The following is a 12331-nucleotide window of genomic DNA, read 5'->3' as shown; positions in this document are numbered from 1 at the left end:
CCTTTTATTTAACCAAAAGGAAGCCTGTGTTAGGTAAAAAGATTTGAGAAGATGGTATTCAAAAAGGAAATGAAAATAGAAAAAGTGGCAACTGGTAATGGAGAAACAGGTCAGGGAGAAACAAACGATCAAACGAACAAATAGACAAAAAAAAAAGGCACACCAAAAATCTCAATCTGTATGGAAAAAAAAAAAAAAAAAAATGAAGAAAAATGGCAATCAAGCAGCCTTTCGATTAACATTTATAGTGAAAAATATTATTTTTGGGAAAAACGACAAACTGTGATGCAGAATGACTCAGACACCTCAGTCAATTGATTTCGAAAAAATAAAAGAGTCATCAGATGGAACTTTAAAGGGAATGTTAACCCAGGGGTTCAATGAAATAGTTGTCAATAACCCGTATTTTGCGGCTGGTGGTGGATTGATGTTGCTTGGTACAGGATTGGCATTAGCAAGACTGGGAGTAGTGAAAGGATCAGGATTTGTTTATCGTCAGTTATTAGTTGATTTGGAAATTCCTTCGAAAGATAAATCGTACCTATGGTTCTTGGAATGGATGTCCCAATATAAGCATAGAACTTCGCGTCACTTATCTGTTGAAACCAATGTGATCACTCATGATAATGGTGCTATCACTACTAATTTTTCATTAGTTCCAGGACCCGGGAAACATTTGATAAGATATAAGGGGGCATTTATGTTAGTAAATCGTGAACGATCAGGGAAATTGTTGGACATGACTAGTGGTACACCTTTTGAAACTGTGACCTTGACAACCCTTTACCGAGATCGCAAATTGTTTAATGACTTATTGAGCGAGGCAAAAAGTTTGGCATTAAAAGCTCGTGAAGGGAAAACAGTTATCTTTACGTCATGGGGTCCCGAATGGAGACCTTTTGGACAGCCTCGCTCCAAAAGATTGTTGGGGTCGGTTATTTTAGATGAAGGAATTGCCGAAAACATTGTCAATGATGTTAAGGATTTTCTTACTAGTGGTGAATGGTATCACAAACGTGGTATACCTTACCGAAGAGGCTATTTGTTATATGGACCCCCTGGAAGCGGTAAGACTTCTTTCATACAAGCATTGGCTGGAGAGTTGGATTACAATATTTGCATCTTAAATCTATCCGAAAACAATTTGACTGATGATAGATTGAACCATTTAATGAATCACATACCGAATAGATCTATTTTACTATTAGAAGATGTTGACGCTGCTTTTAATAAAAGGGAACAAACCAATGATCAAGGTTTTAGCAATGGGGTAACTTTCTCTGGATTGCTAAATGCGTTAGATGGTGTTGCAAGTGCTGAAGAATGTATTACATTTATGACTACAAATCACCCCGAAAAGTTGGATCCAGCTTTGCTTAGACCAGGAAGAGTTGATTATAAAGTCATGATAGACAACGCAACCGAATATCAAGTTAAGCGCATGTTCTTAAGATTTTATGAAAATGAAGAAGAGCTTTGTGAGAAATTTTTAACCAAGTATAGAAAGTTAAATATGCAACATGTTAGTACAGCACAATTGCAAGGGTTGTTCGTATACAACAAGAGAGATCCGGAGGCAGCAATTGCCATGATAGAAACATTACAGAACCCAAACACTGTATTTTAAATTTTGTACATAGATAGGTAGATATGTTCCCTGTATATAAATGTCATCATCACCCTCTGTATTTCTTTATAAGTTTATCATTGGCATTGTTGAGACGTTCTTCGGTAATTTCCCCTTCTTCACCAGCACCACCGTTTTGAGACTTTGCACCTTCATCTATTAGTTGATTAACATAGTTCATATATATTAAGTAAATCAAAATATCACAATTATCGGGTTTTATTCCAATTGCATTCGACCCACCATTTGAACTGAGTTTCGATCGTAGCACTCGTCTAAAACTAGACTGATTGTAGGTTTTTCTGTTTTTCTTTATTCCGGGCATTTAAAAATATTAAATTGATCTTTTGTTGATTGAGGATGTACGTAAGGTCTGTGTGAAATTGCCTGTGATTAACTTTGAGTTATTGTAGATTCTTGTATTTGTTTATTGTTTTTGGCTATTTTCTTGGTGCCGATCTCTTTTCCTTGTGAAAATACTGCTTAGCTAAGCAGGTGTGTAACTTTGCTAAATTTTTCTTTTCTTGCTGTTGCTGCCACTACCAGTAGATACGGTGATCGCGGATGAGAGAGGGGAATCGGGGTACATGGGGGGTGGGGGGGGGGGGGGGGGGGGGGGGCGGGCGAAGATTCTGTGCCATTACCATTCTAAGTAAAGATTGTTTTCTTGTCCGATAACACATCTTTTTCTTCAATTTATGTTTGGTGTTTAACTTTAATAACCACAAAAAAAAGTTCAAATTATTCAACAATCCAATTGTTTCTTATCTTAAAATTGATTAAGAAGACTGTGACATCCCCTAACTTTCACTTCTTATTTTCCTTATTTATAGTATAGATTATTTACCTAGACGTTGTTTTACTTTCCTTACAATTACTTTTTTTCTTAGATCCATATCAACTCACACCATGAATGTTAAGTTATTTGTGGCGTGGACAATCATTTCATGCCTAATGAAATTAACAATGGGATTGAAGGTCGGAAATAATCAAGAACTTGAAGCTACTTTTACAAGAATTAAAAGATCACTAGTTCATCAAGATATATTTCAGATTAATCCTCAAATAGTCGACCAAACTAAACCTGGACATGGCAATGGTGATGATGACGATAACAAAGAATGCCCGCCATGTTTCAATTGTAACTTACCAAATTTCGAATGTACTCAATTTTCTCAATGTAATACATTTACAGGAATGTGTGAATGTCAAGATGGATTTGGTGGCAATGATTGTTCTGAACCTTTATGTGGATCTTTAGGCGATGGTAATTCAAAGAGACCTGTGAGAAAAAAGAAACAGTGTGCTTGTAAATCAGGCTGGTCTGGAATTAATTGTAACTTGTGTGAAAGAGATGATGTGTGTGACCAATTCATGCCAGAAGGGTTAAAAGGAACTTGTTACAAAGAGGGTATTATAGTCAAGAAATTCCACCAGATGTGTGATGTAACCAACCCCAAAATTCTTTCTATATTGGACGGCAAGATTCCACAAGCTACATTTTCATGCAATAAAACGTCAGAAAATTGTAATTTTCAATTTTGGATTGATCAGGTAGAATCTTTCTATTGTGATTTGAACAGATGTACCTTGGATTATGATTTGAATGCCAATACTACTCATTATAATTGTGAAGAGGTAGCTTGCAAGTGTTTACCCGATCGAATGCTTTGTGGTAAGGCTGGATCAATTGATATTTCTGAATTTTTAACTGAAACAATTAAAGGTCCAGGTGATTTTACTTGTGATGTCGCTTCAAAAAAGTGTCGTTTTTCCGAGCCAAGTATGAATGACTTGATTCAAAGTGTTTTTGGTGATCCTTATATTACGTTGCAATGTAAATCAGGTGAGTGTATCCATAAAAGTGAAATACCAGGTTACACTATCCCAGAGAATCCAAAGTTCACTCTTGGTAATTTGTTTGTGATAATTGGGGTCTTGTTGGTTTGTGTTTTGGCAGTTGTCTCTCTCTTGAGAAATATTAGTGAGTCGGCCTTGTTCAAGAAAAATGGGTATGAGCCATTGGATTCAGATCCTAGCGTCATGAATCAAAACTTTGAGCCTACAACATTGTCGTTTGAAGATATAAAGTATGAGGTTGCTGGTGGTCGACAAATTTTGAATGGAGTCTTTGGGTTTGTAAAACCAAGAGAATGTTTGGCAATAATGGGGGGTTCGGGTGCTGGTAAAACTACGTTATTGGATATTTTGGCCGGTAAGAACAAGGATGGTATGATTAATGGATCGATTTATGTTAATGGAAATCCAATAGACCCAAAACATTACAGATCTATTATCGGGTTTGTTGATCAAGAAGACCATTTGATACCTACATTGACAGTATATGAAACAGTTTTAAACAGTGCATTGTTGAGACTTCCACGAGACATGAGTTTTGGGCAAAAACAAGCAAGGGTAATTGAAGTACTTAACGAACTAAGAATTTTGAGTATCAAGGATAGAGTTATTGGGTCTGATTTTAAAAGGGGCATTTCTGGTGGTGAAAAAAGAAGAGTTTCAATTGCTTGTGAATTGGTTACTTCACCTTCAATTTTATTTTTGGATGAACCCACTTCCGGATTGGACTCTTATAATGCAAGAAATGTAATTGAAAGTTTGGTCAAGTTATCACGTGATTACGAAAGAACGGTTGTTTTTACGATTCATCAACCAAGAAGTAATATTGTATCGTTGTTTGATAAATTGCTTTTGCTTAGTGAGGGGGATTTGATATATTCAGGAGAAATGATCAAATGTAATGATTTTTTCACTAAAAATGGCTATAAATGCCCACCAGGTTACAATATTGCCGACTATTTGATTGATATCACTGTTGATCATAACAAGATAGTTAAAGTCTCTGATGCAGATTCTAGTATTGCGGTAGTGTCATCGAGTGATTTGCATGATGCCAATATTCATGCTGCTTTTTTGAGCACTAGATCTGAGAGTCAAGTAGACACTACTAGTGAATGGGAGCATTTTGCTGTTCATCGTGATGAATATAACACTGATATTATTGGGCATCGTAAGTCTAAAGGTGGTGAAGAAGAAACTATACTTCGTTTAAGAAATAAATTGCCAACTTTGTTCATAGAGTCTCCCTCTGCATTTGAAATCAAGCAAGAGATAACTAACGGTAAGGAAAACCCTCTACCATTGACACAAGGCAGTCGGGATATCAAAAAGGCGTCAATATTTACTCAGATCACTATTCTTGCTTCCAGAACGTTTAAAAACTTGTACAGAAATCCAAGACTATTGTTGGCACATTACGTTTTGTCCTTGGCGGTTGGGTTATTCTGTGGTTATTTGTACTATGACGTTTCCAACGATATTAGTGGGTTCCAGAATAGATTAGGGTTTTTCTTCTTTTTGTTGGCATTTTTTGGATTTTCGGCATTAACTGGATTGCATTCATTTGCAACAGAGAGAATTATTTTTATCAGAGAACGAGCCAACAACTACTACAATCCATTTAGTTATTATGTTAGTAAGCTTTTTTGCGATATAATTCCATTGAGAGTATTACCACCCATTATTTTGATTAGTATTGCATATCCCTTGGTTGGCTTGACTATGGAGCATAATGCTTTCCTTAAAGCTATTTTGGTTTTGGTGTTGTTTAATGTGTCGGTTGCCCTTGAAATGTTGATTGTGGGGATATTAGTGAAAGAGCCAGGAACTTCCACGATGGTTGGGGTTTTGTTATTATTAATGTCGTTGTTATTTGCTGGATTGTTTATAAACAGCGAAGATTTGAATATGCAAATAAAATGGTTGGAGTGGGTATCCGTGTTTCATTATGCATATGAATCCTTATCCATCAATGAAGTTAAAGACTTGATATTGCGGGAAAAGAAATATGGATTATCTATTGAAGTTCCTGGTGCTGTGATTTTGAGTACCTTTGGGTTTGACGTGGGTGCATTTTGGAAAGATATTTCATTTTTAGGAGGATTGTCTGCTGTGTTTTTGGGCCTAGGATATATATTTTTGGTTTATTTTACAGTTGAGAAAAGATAATCGTCGTGGGAGTATAACAGTGGCCTAATAAAAGTTTCAATAAAAAGAAAAAGGTAGAATGGAAAAGAAAACTTCACTAAACAAATTAAAAGTATTACGTACCGATATATTTATAAAGTATAATAATTTCAAACATTAATAAAAGCGATTAATTGACTCAAGTATTACGACATTACCATTTCGAAAATTTGTTTTTTCAAGTCATTGGTATCCAAATTTTTCTTATCTATATCAAATTCAAACTCTTTTATAGGTATTGGCAGTGTTACGGGTTCATCAAGTTGATCGTGATATGAATTTAAATAAGGATGTTCTAATGCCTCTTGAACGGTGATTCTTTTAGCGGGATCAAAAACCAATAATCTTTCCAATAAGTCTATGGCTAGTGGATTTACTGGGTCTCGAGCACGATGCTTAATATTTCTACATGGATGATTATTAATAAAGTCACTCAAGTTAATTTTGACTTTTGATGGTAAAGATTTGATAAATTTTTGGGCACGGTCTGATTTGATAATCTGTAAGTCTTCATCAGTAGGTGTTCCAAGTACTTCAAAGATTAGTTTCAATTGATTAATGTAGTCAGAGCCAGGAAACAAGGCTCTGTAAGTCAAAAGTTCAGCTAATATACAACCCACTGACCAAAGATCAATGGCTGTGGAATAATTGGATGCGCTCAACATGATTTCTGGAGCTCGATACCATCTTGTAGCGACGTATTCAGTTAGCATTGAAATTCTAGATGTATCATCAAAATTATAATGCTTGGTATCTAAGCGAGCTAATCCAAAATCACAAATCTTCAAGTCACATCTTTCATTGACTAAAATATTGGACGGTTTCAAATCACGGTGTATCACTCTTGCACTATGGATCATTTTCAAACCTTTAAGAATCTGATAAATAAAATATTGAACATGTTGATCACTCAAAAGATGAGTGTGTATAATATTATGCAAATCCAGAGGCATATATTCCTGAATAAGATAAACTTCATTAAAGCTATCATAATTCATGGGCTTTTGTACATCATATAATCGAACTATATTATCGTGGTTTTTGAATTTTGTTAATAGTTTGATTTCTCGTAAAGTACGAAGACAGAATAATGGCCTTTCAAATGGTTCAATTTTCTTGATGGCCACTTTAGTTTCAGTGGGCAAATGTACTGCCAAAGCAACAATACCGTAAGCACCTTCTCCCAAAATCTTGAGCACTTTAAAGTTTTGAGATATGTTGAAAACTACTTGGCGAGATTGTGTGGGGCCAGTAGATTTCTTCATTTTTATTGGGATTCACAGCTTTGGTTTTATATAAAAATAACAAAAAAAAAAAGAAAAAAAAAAGGAAAAACAAGTATTTATATTTATTAAGGGGGGGAGGTATTCAACTTTGTATTTAAATGGTTGCCAATGTCTCTCACTTTTTGATATCATTGATAATTAGTGGTTAGAGATGAAATTTAACATGGAAACAAGAAGGGGAAAAAAGCGGGAAAAAAAAAAAGAATAAAATATAAAAAAAGGACTATCATCATTTATTTTTTGTCAGGTATTGTAAAACTTGGTTCTATGTTTCATGTTTTAGTTAAAGTTTAAATTTGAAACAAGGAATAGTATAAGAGTATAGAAAGTAATGAAACGCAAATAAGTTATTGAGGCACTGAAGCGGCTGAATATTGATTCCTAGGGTAGCGGCAATACTCCTGGGTCAGAGAATTCGTTAATGTGGCTTTATTAATTTACTATGAATGAAAAGAAAGGAGTAACAATGATTGTCTGTTTCTGTGCTATAATATGGCTTTTGGGAAGAGTTTTATTTGTGCATTTAAAGCCAGTTGTACTATCTTGTTTCACAAGTAATGTGAAGTTCCAATAGGTGGAGAAAGTACATAACCAATTTGGTTACATTTTAAAGGAAATAATACTCCAATCATATCATGTCGTTTATATTTAACGGTATTTGTCTGGGAATTGAAAATGACAACCATAGTTAGCCAAACTTCAAATATTCATTTGGTAATAAATGCTCATTTTTCCTTTTGGCCTTTAAAAATTCATCTTTAAGGCAACTTGTCCGAGTGGTTAAGGAGAAAGATTAGAAATCTTTTGGGCTTTGCCCGCGCAGGTTCGAGTCCTGCAGTTGTCGTTATTTTTTTTCTAGTATTTTAAACTAAATCTGGTGTGATCTTTTGTTTTTGTCAGCTTATTTTTTTTATCTATTCTCTTACTATATCTGCACGGTGTGTTGGAAACTGATTAAATGATTTTTAAATAGATGAGAGAATGCATAAGCTTGAACTCATGCTACTATTCAATATTTGAAAGTTTGAAGACGCTAAAAAAAAAAGTCAAAATCATGTGGGGAGAGACTGGGAGGGGAATAGTGGTGGTGGTGGCTAGGTGAAAGAGAAAAGAAGCTTAACAAAAAAATGTGTTTGTAAATTCTCACGTTATTTTTAGTATTATTAGTTACTTGAGACTAGGTGATTCAACATTGCTGCATGACGTTCTTATTTACATTTTGTACAAAAGGATCAGTGGTAGGAATATCGTACCAGACTATCAATATTGTTGCTGGTTGTTGTTGCGGTGGTGGTGATGGCGAACCCGAAATAAAATAAACCTGGGCAAAACACAAAAAAGAAAACCCAAAAAAAAAAAGAATTAACGAAATACCATCGACAATCCCCGTGTAATTTTTAATCAATTATATAATACAATAATTCAATTCAGTATATGCATACATACATTTTTTTTTCTTTTTCTTCCATTTTTTGTCCAAATTTCCACTGGCCTTAATAGCCCTCTCTCTCTCGCACCATTCTTCGTTATTAAAAGATTATTTTTGTTTTCAATTTCATTCAGCCTTGCAAGAAATTAACTGACCTTAAATATTTTTGATTGTAATAAATAATATTTAATTTCTGGGTGATTCTATTATATTGTCACATTAATAATGACTCCCACAAATGAAGATTCCGGAAAGAACCTGTTTTCTACATCCAGAGGACAGCAACCACCAGTGAATGATTCCTTTCCATCAATCGATCAAAAGACTAAACCACAGATAGATATGGAAAAAATGAGAGATATATTAGCAGAAGAAACTTGTTTATATACAAAAGGTGTCCAAGATACAGATGTTGATTGGTTTATCACCGATTCGTCGATAGATCCAAATGCTGATGTGCAACCTCTGGTTAGCACTCCACGAGAGCCAAACTTGAATTCACAAGTAGCAACAATCCCAACTTCACATCTTACTTCAGCTATTTCGAACTCCAATGAAAACTACACTAATAAAACGAAACCATCAATTGCTCCAATTCAGGAAGAAAATATTGCATCTGATACCTCGCCACGTCATCATCGACATGAAGTAGAACAACAACAACCAAGAAGACGAAGTAGCGTTTCGGTAAGTAGTAGTGGTGGGTTTTTGTCAAAATTGAAAAGCAGATTTCATAAGGATTCTCCGACTCCGCCAAGCAATCACCAAGATGGACTTTTTAAGCCTGGCTATAGTGTAAATCCAGATAAGAAATCAAATGATAGTTCAAACTCCAGCATTGCTTCATTGTCATCTTCACCTAAGTTAGTTTCAGGTAGTAACCTTCAAAGAACAATGTCCACTCCAGCATATACTCACGATACTTGTGATCCTCGATTGGAGGAATATATAAAGTTCTACCGAAAAAGTGATCGACGTGCATCTGTTGCTTCATCATCCCATTCAGCCAAAGATGAATGCTTGCCCTCTGTTTTAGTTAATGCATCTGAACCTACCAATTATAATAAGGCAAAAGATGAAGTAAGTGCCAGCAGAGTTTCTGGCTTTTTCAAAAGAAGAAATAGCGTTGCGATGAAGAATGGAGAACTCAGTCTGCCGAGATCCCTGGTTTCTGGTTCAGCCACACCACTGTCACAAGTGAAAAATGGGTTGGAGAATAATCCAAGTTTCCAAGGTTTAAAACCATTGAAGCGAGTAGCATTTCATTCGTCAACTTTTCTAATAGATCCACCACAACAGATTCCCTCCAGAACCCCAAGAAAAGGTAATGTTGAAGTGTTGCCTAATGGAACTGTTAACATACGCCCACTTACTGATGAAGAGCGACTCGAGATTGAAAAATCACAAAAGGGATTAGGAGGTGGGATAGTGGTTGGAGGTACAGGTGCTTTGGGTTATATAAAAAAAGATGCAGATCCGCCCAAGCAAGATGAACATGATTCGAATGCTCAAGACGAAGACAATAATAATGATGAAGATGGGAGTAACCAATCATCGGAGTCAATGCAACTGGACAGTGAACCTTCTGTTGACAAGCATGCCAAATCTTTTACTATAGACACTCCAATGGCCCGTCACCAAGCTGTTAATTATTCAGCACCTATTAAAAAAATGGCGCTCGATACAATGTATGCTCGTTGTTGTCATTTGCGAGAGATTCTTCCTATACCTGCAATATTAAAGCAAATACCAAAAGGATCAATGGCACCAATACCTGTTTTGCAGTTGCGTAATCCAACGCCCACTATGATTGAGATTCAATCATTTGCTGACTTTTTGCGAATCGCCCCTGTGATATGTGTTTCCTTGGACGGAGTGAATTTTTCAGTGGAGCAATTTAAAATCTTGCTCTCGGCGATGAGTGCCAAAAAGCAGTTGGAGAAACTTAGTTTGAGGAATACTCCAATTGATCAGAAAGGCTGGTCCTTGTTGTGCTGGTTCTTATCAAGAAATACAGTGTTGAACAGGTTGGATATAACACAATGTCCCTCATTATCAGTGAATACCCTTAAAAAGAAAAAGAAAAAAAACGACAGCAAATTTGACGAAAACTTGGTAAGAATGGTATCCAATAAAGACAATCGTTCAGACGTTGATTGGGAATTGTTTGTGGCCACTTTGGTGGCAAGAGGTGGTATAGAAGAATTGATTTTAACTGGTTGTCGTATTACGGACATTGAAATCTTTGAAAAATTGATATCATTAGCTGTGCTGAAGAAGACTTCGAGATTAGGGTTGGCGTTCAACCAGTTAACTTCTCGGCATATGAAAATCGTTGTTGATGAATGGCTTTTTAAAGACTTTGCCAGGGGTATAGACTTTGGTTATAATGACTTCCTGAGTGTTCATATGTTAAAGATTCTTGTTGATTATTCAAAACGTCCGGATTTTGATGAAATATTGCTGAATTCAGCATTATCATTTGTGAGTCTAAATTCCACGAACGTGAGTCTTGGGGATATTTTTAAAGAATCTTTTGAACGAGTGTTGATGAAATTGCCCAATTTAAAATATGTCGATTTTTCCAACAACCAAAGATTGTTTGGAACTTTTGGGAAGAGTGATAATGACGAGGCAGATGCAAATGAAATTGCCAGTGTGAATTATTTTATTTCTAAACTTCCCCTTTTTCCTAAATTGGTTCGACTTCACTTGGAAAACGAGAATTTTAGTAAATCATCAGTTTTGCAAATTGCGGAAATACTACCATTTTGCAAAAGCTTGGGATACTTTTCTATTTTGGGTTCTAAACTTGACTTTACTTGTGGAAGCGCATTAGTTAATGCTGTGAAGAATTCGCAGAGTTTAATTAATGTGGATGCGGATTCCGACAACTTCCCTGACATCTTTAAAGAAAGAATGGGATTATACACTATGAGAAATATGGAGAGATTGTTATACTCTGCTAAAAAGGCAGATGTGAAAACTCCGTTGTTGTCAGACGACTCACCTTGCAATGTATCGATGACAGAGCAACTACATGAGATTCTATTATTGAAATCACAACAGAAACTTGATTTACAACTGCCAGAAATTACAAAGTTCATTGAACGTGCGAGATCGATTAGTCATGAATTGAGACAAACTATTAATGAACTATTGAGAATGCAGTTAAAGAATAGATTAGATCTAGATGGGAAGGAAACTTTAATTAGATTGATATTCATAGACTCCAGTATTGAAAAAGGGTTGCAGTTAATTGATCCAAGTTTGGTACATGAGAACAATAAAAACGCAGGATATTTGACTAGCATGATTGGTACGAGAGAGGGAAATGAAGAAAGCCCGCAATTTGAGCAATCTGATCATTTAGATCCTCAGCCAGCAGCAAATGTGTTAGCCAGCAAGTCACCTTTGGTAATGTCAAGATCAAACTCTCGCACAAGTTTGAATAATTTAGATAAAGAAGAAGGGTCTGTTTTGAAATTGGCCAAGCTTCGAGATTTCCACAGCCCAAATTCTCCATACCCGGAAGCAACAGGAGAGGAATTGCGAAAGAAATTGATGAGTGTTGAATTGTCTGATTTAGACAAGGTGATCGACTTTTTAAGTGATTTGAAGAAGAAGGGAGTTTCTTTGGAGAGAGTTTTCCAGTCTCATCAGAAGCAGGGTGGAAGTGGTCAGGAAGAAAATCTACTCGACATTGAAAGCATCAGATCAAGATTGCAGAAATTATCTGTTGAACAAATGGACGGACTTTCAAAAGGTACCGATGCAGATGAGACTAGCCCAGGAACCGAGAAGACACATGCATTGAATGATACATATGACGAAGTATTGAAGAATCTCTTCAAGTAGAAATAGAACTAGTATCTCCTCCTCACCCAGCTTTTGTTTTTGTTTGTGTTTTGGGCATTACTGTTCCTACTGGTGCTTTTTCTAATT

The 12331-nt window shown here is 35.8% G+C and overlaps 4 protein-coding genes and 1 non-coding gene across 5 annotated transcripts; 4 read left to right on the top strand and 1 right to left on the bottom strand. All coding sequences in view use genetic code 12, as the record gives it.

Annotated features, from left to right (window-relative positions):
* Positions 1 to 292: 292 nt before the first annotated feature.
* Positions 293 to 1627, top strand: CD36_31350 (mitochondrial ATP-dependent chaperone, putative; the record flags this gene model as incomplete). Its single annotated transcript, XM_002422079.1, has 1 exon — positions 293 to 1627. The coding sequence occupies one exon, from the start codon at positions 293 to 295 to the stop codon at positions 1625 to 1627; it is 1335 nt and encodes a 444-aa protein (XP_002422124.1).
* Positions 1628 to 2536: 909 nt separating this feature from the next.
* On the top strand, positions 2537 to 5653 carry CD36_31330 (probable ATP-dependent permease precursor, putative; the record flags this gene model as incomplete). The annotated part of the gene is made up of 1 exon (XM_002422078.1): positions 2537 to 5653. One exon carries the CDS (start codon positions 2537 to 2539, stop codon positions 5651 to 5653), a length of 3117 nt encoding a protein of 1038 aa, XP_002422123.1.
* Positions 5654 to 5817: 164 nt separating this feature from the next.
* CEK2 (MAP kinase, putative) lies at positions 5818 to 6936 on the bottom strand (the record flags this gene model as incomplete). The annotated part of the gene is made up of 1 exon (XM_002422077.1): positions 5818 to 6936. One exon carries the CDS (start codon positions 6934 to 6936, stop codon positions 5818 to 5820), a length of 1119 nt encoding a protein of 372 aa, XP_002422122.1.
* A 783-nt stretch (positions 6937 to 7719) lies between these two features.
* tRNA-Ser (AGA) lies at positions 7720 to 7801 on the top strand. Its single transcript has one exon. It is a non-coding gene; the product is annotated as a tRNA-Ser (tRNA).
* An 810-nt stretch (positions 7802 to 8611) lies between these two features.
* Positions 8612 to 12244, top strand: CD36_31300 (MAP-homologous protein, putative; the record flags this gene model as incomplete). The annotated part of the gene is made up of 1 exon (XM_002422076.1): positions 8612 to 12244. The coding sequence occupies one exon, from the start codon at positions 8612 to 8614 to the stop codon at positions 12242 to 12244; it is 3633 nt and encodes a 1210-aa protein (XP_002422121.1).
* Between the last annotated feature and the right edge of the window lie 87 nt (positions 12245 to 12331).

This window comes from Candida dubliniensis, chromosome R, assembly GCF_000026945.1.
Source record: "Candida dubliniensis CD36 chromosome R, complete sequence".
NCBI classification, from domain to species: domain Eukaryota; kingdom Fungi; phylum Ascomycota; class Pichiomycetes; order Serinales; family Debaryomycetaceae; genus Candida; species Candida dubliniensis.
The sequence above is the reverse complement of the archived record's forward strand: the minus strand, read 5'-3'. Positions and strand labels throughout refer to the sequence as shown.